The sequence below is a fragment of the Thunnus albacares genome, chromosome 3 (genome assembly GCF_914725855.1).
Source record: "Thunnus albacares chromosome 3, fThuAlb1.1, whole genome shotgun sequence".
Classification (NCBI taxonomy): domain Eukaryota; kingdom Metazoa; phylum Chordata; class Actinopteri; order Scombriformes; family Scombridae; genus Thunnus; species Thunnus albacares.
The window spans coordinates 9,088,401-9,113,142 of record NC_058108.1 but is presented as its reverse complement, the minus strand read 5'-3'; the positions used below and the strand labels follow the sequence as shown (position 1 = coordinate 9,113,142).

At 40.6% G+C, this 24,742-nt stretch overlaps 1 protein-coding gene across 1 annotated transcript in view; it reads right to left on the bottom strand.

Moving 5' to 3' along the window:
- Positions 1-10,674: 10,674 nt before the first annotated feature.
- Positions 10,675-24,742, bottom strand: part of xylt1 (xylosyltransferase I) — a 79,551-nt gene continuing 65,483 nt past the window's right edge. The window contains exons 10-11 of the mRNA XM_044346366.1: positions 18,889-19,222; positions 10,675-13,939 (exon numbers count right to left, since the gene is read on the bottom strand). Of these exons, the coding sequence (XP_044202301.1) occupies positions 13,617-13,939; positions 18,889-19,222 (657 nt within the window). The 3' untranslated portion in view covers positions 10,675-13,616. The remainder of the gene's footprint in view (positions 13,940-18,888; positions 19,223-24,742) is intronic.

Genomic DNA, 24,742 nt, shown 5'->3' with positions numbered 1-24,742 from the left:
ACAAAAAAAAAAACCCCAGCTTGACTGAAGGGAAAGAGAATTTCACAGTACGGAGGAGATGACAGTAGATATCAAGGGAAGGAGGAGATAAAGTTAAAAAAAGAAAGCGAGAAGATGGAGAACCAATGAATGCTCAAATTCATTCGTTCTCTGCCTCTCTCTACCTGGTTGCGCGCACCTTCTCTCCACTCCACCAGTCAGTGTTCACAGCTATAAATCTTGGAGTGACATTTTGGCCGGCGAGTCTCACGTAAACACGGCCGGTGAAATGTCAGTGCGGAAGGCAGACAAGCCTGACTTAAGAAGAGGGAGAGTAGAGGCAGTAATGTCACCACACTTTAACACACCCGCCATCAGTCTTCATGACATTTAAGAGATCTATCGCTCGATCCTTCTGGCCGCAGCACGCAAAGGAAAAAAGTTTGGAGAGCATGCTGCGAGGACCTGAGTTAGGGGATTTCAATAGTTTGATCTGATCACAAACAACACACATTCCTCTCACTTATGTGTAAATGTTTACAGTCAGCAGCTTTCCTAAAGATACGCGCTCTGGATGGTAAACCCATGATGCATTTTTACAACCGTTTTTTTTTTTTAACAACCCTCTCCCTAATCCAAGCAGGTCATTCGAGAACACATTCCTCACACACGCTCATGTTGTTTTGTCTTTCGATCGTCAGCCTCCCAACAGCACCGAGGACATTCTGACCTCTCAGTCCAAAACATCCACATCCTTTTCTCTAATGACTTGTCAGAAAGTACGGGCTGTTTGGAAATCACACGCATCGAAAGCTAAATAATTGATTGCAAATTTAAAAAACGAAATCACTTGAAATTCTACCGCTCTTCTCCGCTGACGTTGTTTCTTTAACCTCCCTCGCTGCTGCTGCTGCTGCTGCTGCTGCTGCATGGGGGTTGTATTGATTTCTAAATGAATAATTGAGAAAGTCGGCTTAACTGCCCTTTTCAAATCTCCCCGGCCTCCTCTCTGACTTACTTCGCCTCCTTTCTTCTTGTCTTTCTTCTCTGATCTTTCCCATATCATGTCATCTCCTCCCCTCCTACCTACTCCTCCTGTAGCCGTTTCTCTCCTCCTCTGTCCTTCCTTCTCCCTACTTTTCCCTTTCTCATCTCATCTCATCTCTCTCTCCTCTCCTCTCTTCTCCTCTCCTCTCGTGTGCTGCTGATGTGGATCCTATTCTGTGACGGGTTGTTCAGGAGGGAATGGGTTGCTCGCATGGCTGGCCAGCCGGCCTCTGTGTATCATCTGTCAGCAAGACACGCTGTTGTTTTAGAGTTCTGCTGGGAGCTGTCTCCTTGTCTCTGTCTCTTTCTCAGTTGCTTTACTCCTCCTCTTTCTCTCTCTCTGTCTCTCTCTCTCTCTCTCTCTCTCTCTCCCTCTCTCTCTCTCTCACACACACACACACCTTCCCTGTCTCCCTGCGCTGACTTATTTCCACTGTACATCTTAACTCAAACACACAGCTGATCAGCATTTTAAAATCGACCTCGGGGCTCTTTGCTCTGAGTGAATCAATGGCTGTGTTAGACTGGGGCTGAATAATCCTAATATGTTAATTCAGCAGAGTGGGCTTGGGGAAAATACCTGCTTTGTTTCAGGATAAAAGCTGCTGAAAAACAACATTCTCTCCTCTATCTTCTGCACAGGTGTTTCAGTTTAATAAGCAGCAGCATTTTTATTGATTTTTGTCAGTCTATTATTGTGTTTCAGTGTCGTCTATAGAAGGCTTTGTCTTCTGCTTCTCCCTCGCACCAGGCATCAGGCAGACATGGCCACACTTCACAATAGCATGTATAACTCATTATAAACTCATTATCCATTAATTAATAAGCGTCTTATATGTAGCTCCTGAATGACTGAATCAAGGACTGAATAATTGAGCTAAAATAGTAGATAATGACAGGTTACGTAAGAACAGAATTATTACTGTATGCATTCATGAACAATTCCTCTAACCCAAACACCTGAATCACCTCATTAGGATGATATTGTTCGACGGTGCCTTATAAAACCTTTGTAAATGACTGTTATACCAATTCATTTGAGCATTTTCCAATCTGTCACCTCTGGTTAGGTTCAGGCAACTGCAACAACTCGGTTAAAGTGAGCCTATGTAACTTTTGCTCAACACTGTAGCTACAATGGCAATTTTGGGATAATAAGGTGAATGCTGAGACATGCTGTAACAGTTGCAAAATGAGAGAGGAGTCATGAAGTCAGTGAACTGACTAAGTATGGCAATAGTCATCTTAAGTTTACCAGCATTAGCTGCCAAAAGATACTGGTCATACCAGACAAATGAGTGTTATTAATTGAGCATGGGTGTGGTTTTTCTTTCTTTCTTAAAAAAAATTTAAAAAATCATATTTTCATTTGTAAGAGTAGGAATGTGTTATTTCTTCTTTTAAAATGTACATAGTTTTGCTTTAAGTTCAGGGAAAGATTGTGGTTAATTGACAAAATGAGCTGTTGATAGTCCACTGTTGATTAGTTCCTTAAAACTCTTAAAGATTATACGGTACGTGCTTTGTTAATTGTTCCTGATAAACTCTAAATCAGGCACTAAATGCACAAACCAATTCCAAATCATTACTTCATTACGTCAGTTACCTTTAATGCAACCACTCAAGCAAAGTAGTGTATCATCCAACCAAACTGAAGAAGCTACTGAATTACTGATAGTCCAAGAATGACACCAGCCAGCTTGAATTCTCAAAAAATTCAAGCTGGCATCATATTCAGCACTAAGCCATGTCTCAAGGGAAGGATAGAGCTTTACATTGTTTTTATTGTATGTCTCTCCATCCTGAAAGAGAGCTTTTCCATTACAAGGTTCTAAGAATAGCGTAGCCACTGGTGCTTAGCTGCCATGTAGTCAGTAAACTAGCCAGTGTCCCTTGTAAATTCTATGCAATTGTCGAAAACTGCAAAATCACTTATGTGTTAATGAAGTGTCACTTTAATATGGAAATTTCTCAAACCCCAACTGTGATGTCTTTTTTTCCCCCAGCCTGGAAATAACCCAAATATAACAGATCATAGTGCAACATAATACATTACACTTTACTTTATATCTGTCACCACTGTCCACAGGCAGACTTATTATAGGAATATGTCAGGCACAAATATAAATGTGTATTTTTCCTTCATCACAGAGGTGCAGTTCAGCAGACTTCTCGCCCTGTTGGAAAGAAAGATCATCCCAAGATTAAGGTGGCACAAGCTGGCCTCCCTGGACTATGTGATGATGATCCAGGTAGCATGTGTGATCTCTGCATGTGTGAATGTGTGTGTGTGTGTGTGCAGGCCAACTTTGAACTTTCTGGGCTTTCATGGGGCACACAGGGCCAACTCTGAGTGAAGGATTGGGGCGGTAGGGGGAATGAAATTACCAGAGATGTGTGTTTGTCCTGGCTTTCCTCACTTGTTTTCATGATTTGGGTTCAGAGTTAGAAATGTATGACTAGCACTAACCCAGCCAGCATGAAAATAAACGTCAGTTGCTTGTATTCCTTCAAAGAAAATAGGATCTTTGTCCAATATTCATAAACCTTCTCCACTGTTTTTTTTTTAGATTTCATGTCTGCTTGATGTACAGCAGATATCGGCGGACACTTCCCATTCTTCTTTTCCATACATACATTTATGAATCCTGTGTATGAACTCACATTATTCTCAGCTGGGCTTCCTCACTTGTGGTCATGTTGTCTGTGAGAATAAGAGCTTGTTTCTTCCTACCTCTCTCTCTACCACTCGCACACACCTTGTACCAGCAGGTGTGTAAGTGGAGACTCGATGCTTTCTTCCCCCAGCCTCTCTGATCAATGTACCATGTGACCTTGGCTCACTCCTCGCTCTTAATGTTCCTGGTGTTGTTATCCGTCCGATTGCTGATGTTTTCGGACAGTTCCTCATGTAACACCGGCACCAACCTGTCACCTCTCCCTGTTGCTCCCACAGCGTCTAGCACCAAGCAATGCTGCATCTCATGCTCGCGCTCTCGTTCTCACTGTCTGTGAGCTGTTATTGAAATATTTAGTACCCACTCCAGCTCACAAGCATGTACTGCCATTCTTCTGCCTGGCTGGAAATATATTGGCTTGGCAGTATAAGTTGGATCTGTGAAGCATGGAGGTGCTTGAAATCGGATTTGACTGTTAAGGATCTTTTTCTCGCATTCGGCTTCTCCACAGAGAAGCAGGAGCATGCTGGCCCTGAAAGATTATGTCATTATTCTGTCCACTGGGAAGAAGATAGGAGAGATAAGTGTCATTACCAGCCAGCTGGTGATCAAAGTCTAACCATTTCCATTTCGTTTTTTAGTGGCTGATGATAGCTGCTTCAAATAGTAGTTTCCCCAACCCGCAGTTTCAGATCGATTCTCATCTCAGCTTGAGTGTTTCACTGGCCTCAGTTTAGATTTTTAAAAGTCACGAGGAAACAACATTTTCAGCATTGCTGAATGTTGCAAGGAGCGATTGTTCAAGAAGGCATAACAATGGGGTTGGACCATAACCAAGACGCAAGGAGAAAAGTCAGTGAAGCTCATCGCATATTCGGTGTAGCTGATGAAAGAATACATGCATACCCTTGAGCTGTCACAAATTCTCCAAACTGAATACATTTCAGCCACTGGGATGCATCAGTGGTGTCCTTGGAAAAAGAGCACAGGTTTTTTGGGGGGGGTTCAGTGAAAAATGCAGTGTCACTTTAAACCTGCAATAACTGAGTTTTTGGCCAATTTGGGCAAAAAAAACAACAATAAAAAAAAGCTGTAAACACAATCTTGACATACAGTATGATCACCTTTTAAGTTGATATGGCAGACGTGTTTTTCACTCACTCACACACACACACACACACACACACACACACACACACACACACACACACACACACACACACACACAAAAGCTGATGCAGGCTGGGAAACCATTAAATAGAGCTGAGAGTCAGGTGATGAGTTTCTGTGAATTTATCACATTACACTTAGTCTTTTTATGTGATGAGAGGAACAAAGAAGGGGCTGTTAGTGGGAATGACGTTTACATTTACATTTACAGGAAGTTAATTTAAAGGTATTTTGATGAAATACAAGAAAATAAACATTTTTATATGTGTTATCATTGTTCAACAGGCATACTTTCATAGTTGGGTGAATAGCTGGGTTAACTTTATAAGTTAAACTCATTTAAATAGTGTCAGATGTTCTACATTTTGTAGACCATAAAACATTTTTTATTTTAATGTGAACCTGTAATCAATTTTTTAAAAAATGTATTATTACCTTGTTTTAAACTTTGAACTTTCTCCATAAGTTATAGATGTTGGCTATTTGATGAGGAAATAAACTGAAAGCGCTGTGAGTGTAGTTTTCCACCTTCACTCCATCCACTCTCTGTAAATGAGTTCTATATTCAATAAGTTTCATTTCATTTTCAGAGTGTGTTGGTTATAATATGAGGCAGCATTAAAGGTGCACTATAGAAGAGTTGACCACCTGCACCAAACAAATAGGGGGCAGCATAGCACCAGAAAGCACAGTACCCCCACCCTTCTACCCTTCCCCTTCCCCCCACATACATCACCCCACCACCAGTCTGATAGAATTATCACTCACTGAATATGGCCTAAAGCTTACTGTTTTCAGTGAATCTGTGCTATGGTGTTGTCAAAATATCAAAATTCTATGGAGACATTAGAGTCAGCAGTAAATTACCAAAGAGCAGCACAAATCAGTTCATCAGATCATGCAGCTGACCAGCTGTCTCACCCAGCCAGCAGCTGCCCAAATTTCCAAATAAGCATTATTTGGATAAACTGACCACATATTGGGAATCGAAATGGTTATTTTCAAGCCTGAAAAAATATCAAAACTTAAAAAAGTGACATATTAACAGTCCTACAGTGAAACTTACAACACCTCTCAGTCCACCACTGCTGCTATGGTGACTTAGCGCTACTTCTTTTTCCTCTCATGTTAGGCTGAGGGCAGACTGGATGCTAGTGACTCACTATCACCTCTTAAGGTACAAAGTGGTATTACGAGACAGGATGGGCCAAGGCTAGCTGGCTAGCATGCTAACTTCAGTAGATATCTCTGCAACACAATACATAGCCATCTTTGATATAACGTCAAAACTATGACTTCTTACCAATCTGTTGATAATCCTAGCATTCTGTAGTTAATCTTTGAATGTTTTACATTAAAATTCTAGTCGAATTTTACATAGTACACCTTTAATATGCAGCTTTGTGCGCACCGAGGTACACAGTAGGACACAACCCAAACAGAGTCTATGATTGGTATGCATGTGTGTGCGCTTTGAGATTCTGTCGGTTATTGTCATGCAGTGTTAGGTGAAGAAAAAGGAATCTGTAATTTGTGTAATGTAAATCTGTAGTTTGGTAAAAAACCAGTAAGGTCAAAACGCAAATTATCAGTTGTTATTAGTAAAAAGAAAAAAAAAAGAGGAGAGAATCTAGGATATTTGTTGGGTTTGGCATAAGGGGTGAAGGACTCTTCAAACATGGAAAAGCTTCAAAAATCGACCATCTGTGTGTTGGCAAGCTGACTGCAATTAATGGCCAGATGGACACTTGATGCTTTCTTGGATTGACACTTGACTTGGCTGTGAGCTTCAAGGTTAGATGGCTGCAAGCTTTTCTGATAAAGTCTTCATTGTTTCCAAACACAAAATGGCTTTTTCAAGTCTGGACATCAAGCAGAGCTTAATGTCTGTGCTAGAGTCAATATAATATTGGAACACTGCAAGCTAACTTACCTGTTCGCCTGTTAGTTATTAAATTACAAACACTTGTTGTACCACTTAGCTTTGTTTCCATTGAAACTGTGGGCTACTGTATAGTTGTTTACAATAAATATTACAATAAACATTGTGCTACTTTTTTGCCATGAAAATCCAATTTGTAATTGTTGTAAGCTTGTGATATTTTGCATTCAGCATACCCTGATGATCCTGGTGTGGTTTAAAGATAACTTTCACTGCAAAATAGATTTGCCAGCTGGGATGTGAAATCTTGATGCTCAGTATCTCAGAACTGCAGGCTACACAGAAAGGAGGGAGGGATGAGAGGTGAAATCAATCATCAAGTATCTTACAATTAGATGTAATTTAGTGACTTTAAATATATCATATGCAATATGATTGCATTGGATTGAAGTATATCAAATATTATTAGAGAGAGAAGAGGAGTGATATAGGAAGAGGAGTGTTACTACCGTATGTATCAAATTTATAAATCTTTATATATTGCAGTTATGCAGAAAGACAGAGAGAAGGTAGGAGAGACAAAGAGAGATGAGGGCAGGGGAGAAAATCAGAGGTAACAGAAGAATTTACGTGGAAGAGGAGTGAAGAGACATGCAACACATAAGACGTCATCACTGTAGTCCCATGCAGACTGCAGTTTAAACTGGTTTACAACATAACAGTATGTATGTATTTCTATGTTAAACTCAACTTCTATATTGAAAACTGTTTTGATAAGAGGATGTGCTGCACTGCAAAATATTCAAACACGCACTAATAATAATGAAGACCAAACAAAATACTCATAAAAAAATAATTTGGGTAATTTACACAGTCCACTTCAAAGAATAAGGCTGGTGATCTGCTATATTTTTGCTATTGTCAACAAATCCCATGAATAGACCAAAACTGTCTCTCAATACTCTACACTTTCCCCAGCATGTCTGTGGCTCTAAGCCCATTGAGTCCCACTGAAGACTAATATCTTTAAAATGGCTCAAAAAATATATAATTTCTTTCATTCTTTTTTTTTTTTTTTTTTTTAAAAAAAGGCTAAATAATTTCCTAAAACAGATGGGCACTGTGGTTTTTACATCACTATTTTCAGTTGTGGATTAATACACACTTGGTGTAGTAAGTATTTATGGAATCAGGACATTGACTCAAATAATCTACAGTGTCCATGTTCATCACAATGAAGGAACAGGTCATCCAGTGCAACCGTGTTACTCACTGATGTGTTTTCAATAGCTCATAGTTGGACGATGGCCTCAGGAACAGGGGCGTGAGCTGTGTCTGGCTCTAACATTTGACAACATCTGGCAATTTTTATAGGATTTGTTGACAAAAAGAAAAATATACAATATCAGACTTATGCTTTAACCAACTGTGAGAGAAACATATTTTTTCTTTGTTATGAATAAAAAAAATCAGAATTTCTTAATTCTAAATACAAATTTTAACACTGAAATCCTTAAGAGTAATAATATTGGGTGTAATACAGATGTAAAATGTACAGCTGATTCATCAGTATGGCATTTTTTAAATAATGTATTGTGACTTAAATGTATTCAGTGGTGATTCTCCTGCTCTCTGTGTGCAGATGGCCGTGTTACAATAGTGAGAGAGATGCCTACTATCACTGTTATTACAGTCTCTCTTCGTTTCAGGGGTGCTAATTAATCAAGCAGCATGTGTGTCAGTGAGCTAGAGTTAAAAGCTGAAAATGATCATCAGTGTGTTTATCTGCCATTAATCCGAGTCATTTCCTTCCAACATCAGCAGGATAGCTTTTAGTGTTTCACATCACACTCCAACAAACACCATGCCGCTCATCCTGCAGTGGGTGAATTCAGCAGCAAAAGGCCACACATTTCTCTTCACATCTGCCTTCACCCACACACGTAAACCTGCACGATATTTTTTCTTTTTTCTTTCTCACTTAGTGACTCTCGCTTACTCAGGAAACACACGCACACACAGCTAACATGACTAATTAGGCTGCTTGTCCCAAGTCTTATGGGACAGTAGATGGGATCTGTTGGCACCGTAGTGTTCCTTTGATCAGGACCTGTCAAACACTCAACAGTGCTGCCTTGTGTGAGGGAGCCTCCGGGGAACACACACATAAAGAGTGAAAAAAAGAGACTTATTTCTCTATCTAGGTCTCGTTTTTGTTGTCAGATACTATAGTACATAAGTAAAATATCAGCTACATAGACTTACAATATTTCTCAGTACATGTGTCACTGTCCATAGATGTGTTTATGAGAGCATCATACGATTTGGATCATCTCGTTTATTTATCATCATTTATTTGAAATGCTTTAATTTTCCCTGTAGCCGCACATTAAAGAACTCTGTTACGAAGTGGGTGTTGGTTAAGAATCTCTGTGAGAGGACAATTGTTGAAACTAATTTGGTGGAAAACATGTGGGAGCAACTAGGTGTACCCACAGTTAACGAGTCAAGTACTTCAGTTTGACTGAGGAAAATACTTAGAGCATGAAGTGATGGTTAAAGACCAACATAATTTCCAACTGTGACGCATATAGGGATTAGAACATCTTTCAAGTGTTCAGTTTACTAGAAAATCCTTTTGAAAGAGGTTTTTTGTTGTTGTATAATTATTGTCATTACTATTGTTTCTGCACTAATGTTTCTTATCCTCATCCTTTCTTGCATTAATAGATTTTTTGGCAGAATGCTAAGCTAAAAACACAACACTGACATATTATCACCTTATAAAGTTGTATGGCAAACGTGTCAGCAAAAAGTTGATATACAGCAGATATGGAACAACATTAGCATCAATTTGGAGTCGCGTTTCAATCTTAATCTATATTATATAGATGATATATTATATTAATCTATATTTTTTTTATAATAAAAATGTGTAAGGTCAGAGGTGTTGCTATCACCAGACTCTGCTCCCCCCTTGGCTTTACAGAGCTTTATAGCGAGTTTCAGAAACACCACTCCAAAGAAATGCTAATGTTGCTCCATAACTAATGGATGTGTGAATAAGCAAATATTTGTTAACAACATATCAACTTAAAAGGTGATGAAATGACAGCCTTGTGTTCACAACAAGCTGGTAGTTCCGGGTCTGAAAAGTGACGGCAATGGGGAAGTGCCTTAAAGCTGCATTCTCTCTAATGGCCAGCAGGGGGTGACTCTACTGGCTCCAAAAACAAGTCAGATTGTATGGAAGTCTATGAAGTCATTTGGTTGTACTAAAAGACCCTTGAAGGAATCTGATGTTCAGTTTTCCTGGTAAATACATTTTCTTTTAATGGTTTTAAGTGTTCTTGCTGGTGAAAATTGACATTAGCACTAGTATTATCACAGTTAACTATGGACTGTAAATGCACCGTGCTAACCAAGCTAGCAGCTAGCGTTAGGGTCAGCTCCACCCTCTCGTCCAAGTATGGTCACTTCTCATCACTTCTGGCTTCAGAAATCCAAGATGGCGATGGTCACGGTGGCTTTGTCCACTATTTTTATACAGTCTATGGTTCACAACTTGTTTTTGCTGCCCCCATGTGGCCAAAAAAATCAGTTAATGCAGGTTTAAATTATTTCAGCTTATAGCAATTTATATACATTTTCTTGAAATGAATATGATAAAATAACATTAACATTTAATGATCAATGAAAGTGAATAAAAATATGCTTTATTAAATTACCCAGTTAAATTGACTTTGGCTATATTTACTAAGCTAAATGTGTTTAATGCATAACAGGAGAGTAATAGTGGAAAAAATCTTCAGTAGTAACAATTTTTATCAACAATAACATGATCACTAGTATGTCACTGCTGTAGCACAGAGTCAGTATGTTGCTGTTTTTCCATAGAATTTTATTTCCAAAAAGCAGTCAGAGAAAAGTAAAACAAGCCAGTCAAGTACAACAAAACAAATCTCCCAAAGGGAAGAAAAAAATAAAAGCTGATAAAGACAGAAGGCCTGATGATATATACAACAGCAGACATCTTTTTGGTGTTGCAGTACCAGTGAATCACTTGACAGACTCATGGTATTCTTCACATAAGGTCAAAACAAATAACAAAATAAGGATTTTTTTTCCTTAAATGGACAGAGAAGGTTCTAAAAGTCAGCTAAGGCACACAGAGCCTCCCCGGGAAAAAAAAAAAACAAGAACGGGGGAAACGTCAGTTCAGAGAAATTTGTGCAACAGTTGCTCGACAATACATTCCAGCAAGAACAACAACAATCTGGCATGAGATTTTCTCTGAGAGGCAAATATGACAAGGTTGTTGTCACAGCTGTCCAAAACACTGAAACAGGTTATGTACTTTAATCAAGAAACACCATCAAGTCACTCTTTGTGCCCAGTTATTGACACTTCAAAAACTCTGAATAATTCAATATCATTTAACCACATTTGTATTTACATGTACAATACCTTTTAAACAATATTTCAATACAAAATACCTATGTACATTTTCTTCATTGTTAATCATTTTGTTACAAAATAGGACTTTCACATTGAGTTACATTTATTTAATTCACCTTTTTCCAAAACTGTCATTGAACTTACATAATAGCATGTATTTTGTGAAGTAATTGTTCTGAGCACGGTGGCACTATAAGTTAAAAGATGGCAACAGAAGCCGTCCACTGGGGAAACAAATTGTCCTTTACAACCCGACCCCAGAAACAGTGTATGTTTGAGAGGGAGGGAGTGGTAGCAATCATAATAGACACATCCGACAGAGAGGCAAGGTGAACTTGACATTAACGAACAGTAATGTCTCTTAATTAGCCTTTGCAAAAACACTCACTTTGCTCGTGTGGTGGCTAAACAATGTTGACAATCGAATTAAAACAACTGAAACCCTAATTGGCTTCAGACAAAACTTATTTCAAAAGTAAAACAAATATCTGACCATACCTCTTGTTCAGGATGTGCTGTGGTGCAGTTCAGTGCTACCCTCAGTGTAATTAACTTGTTTGAAACGTCCAGAGATTGTCTTGATGGCAGAAAAGATACTTCAAATGTAGATAGAGTTGAAAAGGTGCCATAGATCCGATCTAATAAATTATGCATTTTGCAATCAAGACACAATATAATATTCACTTGAAATTGTACATTATTGTCACAGCATGAAGAGCACTACCACTCACTATCACTCTGAAACTGACAGGAACCATAAAACACCGAAAAGCACAGTTTCTCCTCCGATCCCAGACGCTGTCCGGTGTGTTCGATGTGAAGAGTGTTTTTGTTCACCTTCTCTGTTTGGTGAGGTTGTTAGGTAGCTGACCTCTGACCCCACAGGTCAAGGTGGCTTTCTCTTGTGATGCACTTGGCAAACAGCCATGTAGGAAACCAAGACAAGAAGATCTATTCAGACAGGACAACACTGACTAACACACACAGGTGCGGGCCATAAAAAGGTACAGTATAAGTTTGGGGTGTTGGCCTTTGTAAATAAAGGCGGCTTTCTTTACAAAAAAATATTTATCATGCTGCCAAGGCAGCGTTGCAGTTATTTAGTCACTGACTAAAAATATCAGTATTAATATAAACGTATAAATAAATAGCGACTCATGGACTCACCTCCTCTCATTCACACAATTTTGAGACTTTTTGTATAATTATGTACAACATAAAGTGTCATTGAAATGACTGGAAGAAAGTAAAAAAGATGACACTGAAAGCAAGGGTGAGAATTTTAAGGTCAGCTTGAAATAATGTGTTTCAAGTTTGAGGCAGGTTGGTAAGAAAACCGAGACGGACAAAACAACTCTTTCTTTGTCCGCTGCCTGTCACAACATCTGGGTTTTTATTAAAGAAAACTACACTATGTGAATGTTAAATCTCAAAATACTATTGTACAACAACCACAGATGAAGAATTTATAAATTTAGAACACTTAAGTGTCTATGTTAAATTTCTATTATAATCCAAATAGTTGTAATTATGCTGAGAAGGCCTCTGTATTTGCATTTCTCTTTTTCCATATTTACGAGATGTGACTGCAGCAGATGGTTAGCCCAGCCACCAACAGTTCCACATCCTAATCAGGCACTGAACTGAAAGAAGTTGTGCTGCTGTTACTGATTTAATCTACTGATTTACAAACTGAGTCACAGAACTACCAGAAACTCAGAGTTTTGAAGTAATTGAATTGGCTTTAAAATGATAAAATATTTGTTCAAAATTCTTTCACAAACACTGGAATAATTTGCTTTTATTTTTTCGCTGCTTTTGAGTCGTATCAAAATAATCTTTTCCGTTGTTTGGGTGTATCTGAACACACAGATATCATGTCAGTTTGTTTATGCTGACATAAACCTAAGGAGGCACATCAGTTAAATCAGTACCAGGTTGCCTCCTCATATATATCTTACAGCTAAGGCCTTTTTGCAGCAGAGGTTCGTCTGCTACCAGTGTCGACAACACACGCTCACATGACCGCCGTGCCCCATGCAGGGCTTTAAAAGCTGACTTCATAATTCATTCAGCAGCAAAATAAATGCTCGAAATTGCAACGTTTGATCACAGTAAAACTCAGCCATGAGAAGAAAAATAAATACACTGAGAAACTGAAATAGCAAAGCCAGCATAATCCCCTAAAAGGTGGAACCCTGTGGGAGGACCTGAAAATCATACACTTTGCTTTCTGTCCAGACTCCCTCACCAACCTCCGAAAAATCCAATTTTTCTTTTGTTTCCTCCTTCCTCTTAGGAAGAATGCTATCCCCTCCCCCACCTTTAACCTTAAATAAATAAAAATCAACAGTGAATCTCTCTCTGTGCCGTAGCCTCCTGTCCAGCTGGAGGCCTCGCTGCTACCTGATGCGCCCGTCTGCACGCGGTGCTCCCAGCTGCGATTTGGGGTCTGGGCTCAGGGAGCTCCAAGGGTTCTTGGGGCAGGCCTGCATGACAGGGCAGGCAGTAGGGCCCACGGCGCACACGTCAGCCGCCTCCCACAGCTCGCCCACCAGGCTGTCTAGCCAACGCTCGAGCTCCAGGCCAGTTAGGGCCGCGTTTCTCTTGGCTTGCTCCACGTAGCCCAGGCTGACGGGGATGTTGAGCACCGGGTTGAGGCCGTGGAAACTCTGCTCCATGTAGCTGTTCTTCACTGGCCCGTTGTGGAGCCTTAGGGTATCCTCTGGAGAAACGTGAGAAGGAAGAGAGAGAGAACAGAGAGGAAGGAGATGATGAGGAGGGGTCAGAAAGAGAAAGAGGATTGAAGGGGGAAAAGATAGAGGGGGAGGGAAAGGGATAAAAGGAAAAAAGAAGGAAACATGAATCAAAGCAGGGAATGTGATTTGCTTTATCATTATCTGAAAACCTGCTTGCTAATTTGCTTGGGTTGATTTTCATGATTGGGCTCCTTAAATCCATTTTCATGATTGGGCTCCTTAAATCCCATTCATTGTAGTGATTTGACATAGCACATGTCAAATCACTAACTTTTTAGTCAGAACATACTCAGACACACCCTCATTCTTTCTTCCCATGATGGTCAAGACCCGCAGAAAGACAGAAAATGTAGACACAACTTCTCCTTAAAACACCCTCTCCACCCTGAGCTCCAGTGAAGCTGTAAATTCCTCACTGGTCCTCTAACTGGGGCGCTAGCCATCCCTTCTAAGCGTGGCTGTGGAACACAAACTCTCTCGCACCCAGATGTGAGCAGACATAAGCGCTTTTCATGCGCTGGTGACAAAAAGATGCAGTCAGACACGAGGTGCTCCACCAGGCGAAGAGATGTCCAACCCATGCCAGCTAGCCTGTGGTAGCAGTGCACACACTATGAAGTAATGCGTCTGTGTAGATTTTTGTGTTTGTGTATAAATTTGTGTAGTTGTGGATGTGAGTGTGTGTATGTGTGTGTGTGTGTGTGTGTTTATGCATGCGTCTGCTGCTGCCAATGCGGGAGGAAGGGAAGGCCACGTCATTAAGTTTTACTGGCACTGCATGTAGGAGGGAAACCTGGTGCCAGACATGGCGGTAAATTATAGTCGGTGGACGGAACAGCTTAGATGAAAGCATGCATTACAGCACGCACACACACACACACACACACACACACACACACACATACACACACACACAAGCACACACACACACACACACATACACACTAATATTTATGTATCCATACAATGGATATAAATATATATTTTGTTTATTATTTGTGAGTTAAAAGCACAAGTTTTTAATGTCTTTGATGCACTCATGTGTGAAAAGACAGCAGTAAAATGGGCCTGTTTGTGGACTATGATCAGTTAAGAAAAAAATGCAATTTTGAGTTGCTTGTACTTCAGTATTCAGTATTTCTCTGCTGCTTTATAGTTATACTTGACTACAACTCAGTGGGAAATATTTTGCTTCACTACATTGATCTGGCAGCTGGAGTTAGTGGTTACCTTTCAGATCAAGATATTAAAAACAAAACATATAATCATCTAATAAAACATGATCCACTGCTCTAGAGAAGACAAACTGTTTGTACAAAGTAGTCAAAATTAGCTCCACTTTGACCAGATAATTGCTGTTAATGCATTAGTAACAATGATTCAGTAGCATTTATATTATTACAACATTCTGAAATGAGAAATTCTGCATAATGGCTTATTTTACTTTTGATACTTTGAATGGATTTAGCTGATAATACTAAGATAGATGTATTTTGAAGAAAGAGCTTTCAGTTGTGTTTTTTTTTTTAAACTTAATTAAGGGATATGAGTGCTCTGCCAGCAATAAATCCTACTTTCATGAAGGTTATAATGTTCAGGTTTTGTTGAAACAGTTTTAATATGTGGGCAGTAGTTTGTGGTGGTGTTGAATTTTATTGCTTTATGAGAGGTTTTTCTAATAATTTGTCCATCCCATTTATATCAGTGAATCACCAATAAATTAGCACCTCTCTGAAACAGTTTCAACAAAAACAAGTGGGATTTATTACAATGCTGTTGTATCAGAATGCATTAATTTGAGCTAAGTTGACTTAATAAACTGGCAACTGAGGTTATCTGATACATCAATAGAGAGCCAGAACATTGTGCACTTGAAACGAACCTAAAAATCCATAAACCAGTGATGAATACTTTACCCACCAGAGTCCTGATGAGACTCGGGTTAAAGACAAAAGCTGTACCTTTATTTGTTGTTTCTCCTCATCATCTACGGCTCAGTGAGATTATTAAAACGCAGAAAGACGTGAATGTGCTCGAGCTAGTGTCTCAACTCTCATGTGACTTTCAGAGCAAACTGGCTGCTTATGGATGAGAACAATGCAGTCTCGCCTCTTATCCATGCTGGCTGATTGATTTAATTGTGTCATTGTTTTTGGAGGGCTAAGTGCGCTGTTGTTTAACATATTGTTTAGTATGTATGAGCAGCTCGCTGGGTTATTAGGGTTGACTTGATGACAAACAACCGAGGTCTGCGGAGGCCCAGAGGCTTGATTAGAAAGGGCATCACTGCAAATACAAATTCTCAGTGTGTGTAAGTGTGTGTGTGTGTGTGTGTGTGTGTGTGTGTGTGTGGGCGCAGACATTTTAGAACACTTAAACAGGCAATTGTTGCTTTACAGTGAGGAACAAATTCACAAAGAATGGATAGCACCGTGAATTGCGCATCATTTGCAACTGCTTTCTGCCTCATCTCAAGGTCTTATACTTCATAAAAGATTTTGCGCTAAACACTCATAAAGTTTTGCAGCTGAATGCACTTTGCCCTTGTTTTGCATCTGATTGAGTGAGTGAAGCGGTTTCCAGTGTGTCAGGCTTTTCTCAACATTTCAGCACACAGATTGGTCCATAATGAAAACTGCACAGAGCACAAAAGCTTCAAATTGCATGTCTTTAATTAGCAGACATGCACACACACAGTCCTCCACACTCACAAACCAACTTTGATGTATTTTTGCTTCTTTTACTTCTCTAGTATTTCACATCTATAACATAATCTACTGAAATGTCCATCAAAACAGGCTACAGGTATTAATGTGACTCAGGAAGGTCTGAAATGTGTTAGATTAAAGTCTGAATCTTACAATAATGTTATTCAGGTGTCACTGAATGTATCCGAGATTTCACAGAAACATCAGTACTGATGTTCTCTTTGTTGCCCACAGCTGGCTGTGTGTCACAGCTGGCTGCAGCATCACACAGCAGCTGAAACGATAAGTGTGTCTCCGAACTGAGAGAGAGGCTGTGTGCATTTATGCTCGCGGCACAGCAGCGGTAACTTCATTAACTCCGGATCGGTCAGGATCTGGTGATAATTAATGTTCTGTGTTCTGCTACACATCTACACAGATCAGCTGTTACACACAGATTCCAGCTTTATATGGTGGAACTGTGTGTAATAATGCAGCTCTTATGGATGAATCCTGAGCTCCACCAGAGCTGTCAGGACATTTTTATTTTTAAGTAGCTGAAAGTCCAAGTTAAGCCTATGTCTGATTGAAGATTTCACCCTTGATATCATTTAATATCAATTCAATATCATTTAAGCCTCACAAACTTGAAGATTTGAAAAGATAGAGAGAGAGAGAGAGAGAGTGAAAGAGTGAGTAGGTGAGTGAGTGAGTTGCCACCAACTCTGCAGAAGCTAATAATTTCACTCTAACTGCGTGTGGCTATTATCGCTGGTCACTGTGAATTGGACTGTTTTTGCAATGAGGCTCATTTGCATAGAAAGGGGCCAATATTGTGCAAAATGTCTGCATATTATCCAATTTACATATGTGCAAATAACAAAGGTTTAGTGGCTGCAAAAGCCACACAATCCTCAATCTAATCTATAATTGATAAAGTTGGACAGTTGGTGTTTCAAAGCTAAAAATGAGCCAGCCTGTCCATCATGGATTTATCAGAAGTACTAGTAAGAGGGTTTCTTCCAATGTATTTCAAGCCCAGCGGCCAACCAGGCCTGCGTTGACCCCCCCGTCGGGCCTAAGCATTGGGGAATAAAATTTCTTTTTTTATACAAGTAGTGTAGCTCCTTTAAGGAAAAACAAATCCCATATGTGGTCATGAGAGAGAGCGAGAGAGAGAGAGAATGTGTGTGTGACGGTGAGGCTGCAGCGACCGGAGCAGAGAGTATGAAGTTAGTATAGCTGTGAACAGTGCGGTGTGTGCAGAGTCTAGGCTATTTGTTTGTGACTACATCCTACAACTCTTCAAGACCCAAGCCAAGTTCCCGTGTCCTGCTTGTTTCTGCTGAAAACAAGCACCGAGACATGAGAGCAGCTGCTCACTAACAGCTACGTGTGTTTACAGCGGAGAGCAGGAGGGAGGACAGACGTCTTTACTCTGTGCTACGACTCTGCTGCTGCTGCCGACAGTCACGCAGCAAACACTTTCAGTTTATAATTGTAGCATCAGATGTCTGACTAAGTATTGATAACATGCTTAATATTTTACAGATTAGAGTTTTTTTTATTTGATGAACATGGGCACTGATATGCAAAAATGAACTAAATGGGTTTTTATTTCTATTTAAAGAAAAGCAAAATGACAGTGGGGGCGGTGGGCAAGTAACCAAGTAATGTAATCGGTGTATAACACACACTAAGACATTACTCTCACCCCCCCCGCATGTAGTGGCCTCTGCTCTGCAATAACCCACAACAAATACTTCCTCTGTGAGGCTTATAATGCTCAATTTGCGCTCAGACTGTTGTGGATTCATCTCTTAAGAATTTGTGAAGTCTTAGTTTGTGGTGTTACAAGAACCACAAATTACAGCCTCAAAAATGACCACAGTGTTGGAGCAACTCCTCTGTGACACAGCGTCAACAGATAGTCAACAATTATAAGCTTCCCAAATATAGGATTTATTGCAGAGCTGCTGTATTAAATTGCACTGTGCACTGTGCAGATTTTATTTTACATGCCATGCAGGAAACCCATCAAATCTAGCAATGATGAATGATTATCTACTGAGGAATGGCATAGCAGTGCAATAACTTTCGCAAGGCTATTTGTACAAATAACACCATCAATAGTAATTTTCTGTTATGCTAAGCTAAAACGAATGGCAAATGCTAGTTACAAATATGCCTCATGAAAATCACAGAGGCAATTTGAACCTCTTCCTCACCTTGTCGTATGGGCTGGTGCTTATTAAAGGCCAAGGGGGCAATAAGGAAGCGCATCTCAGCCACGGGACTCCAGTGGTGCAGGATGCGGACACTCCACACGCCTGGCCGCAGAGGCTGGTTGAGCGGCGGCCGGTAGTGGGTGAACTCAGCGCTGGCGTCTATTAGAATGTCGTAGGTTGCTGCGATGACGTTGGTGGGGTCGATCCACACGACTGTGACGGTGACGTTAGGCCCCTTAGCCCACTTCTGCATGCCCACCGTCTCGTCCATGGGGCCCATCAGGCCGCCGAAGTTTCGGAACATGCGTTCTTTTGCATCCCACTCTGTGCCAATCTGTCAGTGGAGAAGAGAAGGAAAAAAGATAAGAAAAGAGTGAGTGACAGAATGGGGTAAGAAGAGAGACAAGCACATGAGATGATGATATATAAATTCACTCCAGCTGTTGTATATAGTGCACAGAGAACATAAATAAGTAACACACTCTGTGCACGCATCACCATTTGACCATACTATGAAGATAACCAATATCTGCACTGAATTATCATGGGAAATAATCTTCGGCATGCATTTTTCATCAAACAGCACCACACTCTAGCCCAGCCCTCCACACAGCCGTTATATAATATTGTATGCAGAAGCTGACAAGCCTGATTGTTTCGTCCTGCACATTTGAGTCTCTTTGTCCACGGTCGCTGGTATGTCTGAGTTTATCTTTAACAAGGAATATGAGAGGCAGGCTGGGGAAGGCGTATAACTAGACCCCAACCATTATCCCCTTGGGGTGAAGATCAAATGCATCCCGTTTGCTCTCTGAACACATATCATAGAGAGAGAGAAAGAGACGGATGGCAACCAGTATCCAGTGTGAACAGTATTTGTTCAGAATAGAAACTACAGTGGAGGAGAATACAACCTGACATCACAGGAAAAAATCCCAAACAGAGGAACACACTGATTATATGCAGACGCAGTGACCACAACCGTTTGGCAGAAAAAAGGGAGTCTAGGGAGGAAACCTCCAGTAAAATGAGGTTTCAATGCTTCCACAAAGACAGAGCTGCATTCTCTGAGAAAATGTTGAGCTAAATAAATATAAATATAAAGATGTAACAGATAATATATAAAATAAGTAAAACATGCAGTATCTTTGGTGAATTATGAGACATATAGTGCCTCTGGCTACAGAGCATGAACTAGCTGCTAGCCTGCAATAACGAGCCAATTAAAGATCATTATGGCCTGTAAGGTTACATAATAAACATTTAGGATACATGTTTATTTGTTTGACTGAACCCACATGTACTGGTTATGTCTTTTGAAGTCAGAATTGATTCAATCACTCTGCAAAGCTTCTTGAATTGGTATGATATGAAGCAAAAAAAAAAAAGAACAGGAAGAAAGAATAAATCACAAGAACACACAAGGGCACACAACAGCTAATTGACTTTAATGTCTTCATTGTGGTCAACACTGTAACTGAAGAGGTGTGATGTGTGTTGGGTTGCAGAGATTGCAAAACTGTGCTGTATGCAAAATGAGAGGCGCAGAGTGATCGAGATTGATTGGGGAGACAGAGTGATAGAGGAGGAGGCAACACACACACACACACACGCACACATGCATACATTGACAGTGAAAGATGTCTGGGGTGTTGGCAGAAATGTGAGAGGGATGGCGGCTTTAGGAAGCGCTCATCCTTACAATGGTAGCTGATTAACACAGCCTCACCCTGCTGGACGATCAATGGCTGACTGGAACTGACTCTGTATTACATCCTTTGAGAATTGAGATTGCGACGTACAGTATAAATAGACGCAACTTGCATAAATGAGACAGAGAGAGAGTGTGTGTGTGTGTCTTGGCCATCCGTAAAAGACACCTCACTTTTATCTCCATTATTGGACTGACCTCTGCCATTTCTGCCCCTTGGACCTTGGTTCTTTTCTCTTTATATTACTAATCAACTCTCTTGTCTGGCACCGCTGTAGCTCATTACTTTATTCAAGGCTGACTCGCTGGCACACACTACATCCCTGATTGATTGGCAGCACTCTCGCTCTAAAGCCTGTGAAAGAAATGAAGGGAGTATTGACAGAGGAATCTCACTGTAATCCACTGGGAAAGAGCCTACAGACGTCCGATTTAAGTTGTGCGAGGGAGATTCTGACATTGTTCACATGCTCTGAGACTTGCCTCTGGTTCTTGCCTATGGTTTATTCAGCAACAAACATCGACTAAGCGCAAAATAAATTATGCACCACTGGTGCTGCCGTCCAAGGTTCACTTTTTCGAGGTTCAGTCTGAACAGTCAGCGTAGGAGCAGCAGTTCCAGACCAGACGAGTGGGCAGCTTCCCTACTTCATTCCACCAACACACATATATGGTACACACACACAGGGGTTAATAAGGTGCACATGCACTTGTTGACTGGCTGACCTCTCCTAGCTGGTGCTACATGTCCAATCTTGTTAACTACAGGGATACTGGGCAGAAGAAGGCAATTCGTACCAAAAAAGTATAAAATACATACCACTGTATATTGACCTGCTTATATTTATGCAGTGAGCTTGGGGTGGTCTGGATCCAGCTGTCCTTGTGCCCACACAAATACATAGTATAGTTTCATTATGAGCTAACAAAAAACACATTGTTTCAAAGTTTGCTGGAACATTTTAAACACATTCACAAAGTTTATTACTTTAAATATTGCAATATTCTGTGATTAAGCTTCTTGGTGTAGAAACTCCAGGTATCTCTGCAGGTAATGAAGGAAGCCACCAGTAGCAAGAAACTCTTTCTTCCAGTATGAAAGTGGGCCAAACACGGATTAACTTCTGGCCTATTTCAGCTTCAGCCTATGGCTTACGATGACCTCCACAGTGAACCTGTCCCTCGGTGCTCCTACCCAATAAGCTTTGGCTTAAGACCAATACCCAATCAAGCCTTACGACTGCTCACCAAGTCGGAGGCTTATGACCTTCTTTCACTTAGAAGAACATGCTTCTGTGGAACTAATGCTGATCTGGCAACCTCATCGTGACCTCTACCCCCTTTTTTTTCAATTGCTCCCTTTTTTTTCTGCAGGCTTGGCACAGTGTTTACTCACGCTTTCCACTCACTTGAAACAATTATTCAGATTTTCCATTCATAACCGCCAATTATTAACAGACACCATTTATTTCAGCAGGTTTAACCCTCAATTATCCTCTGCTGTAGACGGAAGAAGCTCCTACTGTCTGACCTACAGTGAGAGCATCTGCTAATGACTCGTACATTATACGTTTTACTTTTATTACTTTTCCTCACATATGCCTCATCACTCATTTCTATAACCCATATTACTTATTAAATCCTGCTCAATTCCCTATCTGACTTAATAGAAAACATAAAATGCTCCCATCTCGTAATCTAGCTCTGTTCTATTTCTTCCTTATGACCCCGCGACCCTGCAAACCTTTTCTCCATGTCCCCAGCTTGCCGGCGCCTGCAGGCTGACACCTCCTTTAAATACGGCAGGTCAGTTTGATCAGGCAGCAGCATGGTCAGTCCCAGTCTACATCTGGGCCGACTTAAAACCATAGGGCATGAGTGCCTCTCAGGGCTCCATTCGGCAGCTTATTAGTGGTACTTTTTGTGGGTGTAAGCAAACACAGGTGTTCACCGCAGCACCACCGCAGTTAACCTTGTTAACATGTCCATGTGGTGTTTTTCATATGCTACAAGACATATGAGGAGCGAAATAAGCAGTCGACGCTATGGCTGAGTATTTCTGCTTTAAAACTGCAGTGTACCAAGGACAGTCTCAGAAACATGTATTCAATCAGGCAGGATTTCATACGTCACAAATCTAAGGAACTAACCCCTCTTCTGCTTCCTTACACACCACTTCCTCTTCTCATTGTAGTCTGCTACACCAGTCCTGTGTCCAGGACCTGCAGTCTGCTGAGCGGAGCTCTAAGCTTCGGTGGAAGTGAGGCGGGCGAGTTGTTGATAATGTTCAGAAGTTCAGTTGGGCTGTACCTCCTTGGCCTAGTTGCACTGGCTCTGTTATCTGCACACTTACTCACGTTAAGAGGAGAATCCCTAACACTCTTTACACCACAATCGGGAGCCAGAGAAGCTGTTGCACTGATTCTCGCCGCCATGAATATGTTTGTATACTTAATTTTTAATGACGGAGAAGGAGTAGTAATTATATGATATGATATGATATGATGACACACATTATTGTTCCATGCAGAGTATCTTTATACATCTTAATACATGTCTGGAGAGGATCTTTAAACATATTGAATATATACAGATGTCAGAAAAAATATTTGTATTGATATTGTAATATTACATTTTAGTCATATCTCAAACCCTTAAAGATATAGTCTGACCTTTCAGGTAATACATCATTCACTTTCTTGCCCCCTGCTCCCTGTCTTCATGCTAAGCTTAGCTAACCAGCTGTATGTGGTAGCTTCATGTTTACCAGACAGACATGAGAGTGGTATCGGTCTTCTCCTTTTAGCTCTTGGTGAGAAAAGAAAGCGAAAAAGTGTATTTCTCACAATATAAGTAAGTAAGTTTTGAGGTTTCTGTTGTTCTGGAGGTGTTTCTGTTATTTCGTTACCCCCTGTACATCTTCTTCCGCAATATGCATGTGTATATACAGCACACTATGGTGGAGTGAGGACTACACCATCGGGCAAAGTCAGTCGTTCTACTGTATAAAATGTATCCAACATACGGTAATATACCTCTCAATGTCAAGTCTGACTTGAGGTGAAATACTAATTTTAACTGTGTGAGCTGCAAGTAGTCCTACACTAAATCATGCTGTAAAAGGGCCTATAAAGGCAGCAAGGAGGCGGCAGTAGAGGAGTGAAAGGAAAGACATGTCTGTCTTTCTTAGGACAGGAAACACATTGTTAAACCAACCTTATGGTTTATCTTGCAAACTCCTGCGTATAGCTTTTGTATAATGGGTCATATCTGCTAAGATGACAAAAAGCACAGAGCTACTGCTGCTACAGCCGCGCTGTCTTATTTAAGCTCTTTCTGCTCTCGTTTTGAATGACATATGGACAGACTGACTGACTGACAGCCACTGCACAGTGCCAGACAGCGAATGCTTTCTCAGGCTGCACATCCAGATAAAAGCCACAGCTCACATCACTTCTCTGTCACTCACAGTTTCATAGGCTAGGGCTTAGTGAGAGGGAGCTGCATGGCGACTGGGTGTCTGGGTCCCACTGAGACCTCTGGAAAAGGTTAAACGTAAACGGGGGTCAAAGTGTGTCCAGGTATGTGTGGTCTACAGACACAAACAAATTTATTCACAAACTTGATGACATTTCCGACATTTAGAAAAAGCCACGTGGAGAAAAAGGTCAATTTACATTCACTCAGTTAATTTTGTAAAAAGTCTGTGTGGCTGTCGCATCACAGCCGAGCTGCTGTATCCTAAACAGGCATTGTGGTAAACAGAAACACAGATTAACATAACAAGACAATCAAGAGAAGCATTCCAGTGTGAAGGTGAGAAGACGTTCTATTAGGAAACAACAAATAAGCAGCACATGAAGCACTCATCCCTATAAACTTGGATGAATTCAATCAATTTACATTTTACAAGGCCATTACAGACACCGGTTTAATTGTGTGGAGATCCGCTGCTATGAGTCTTGGCAAGGTCGCCATAGCGATGAGTATAAGGTCACCATGGCAATGAGCTGTATATCTCACCTCTAATTATATGCTGAAGAGCTGTGTTTTTCCTATGTGGTTCTTAGGCTTTTAACAGAACTCATTTCCTGACACTGGCCATAGCTGACTGATTTGTGTTTTCATGCCAAATAAGTGACT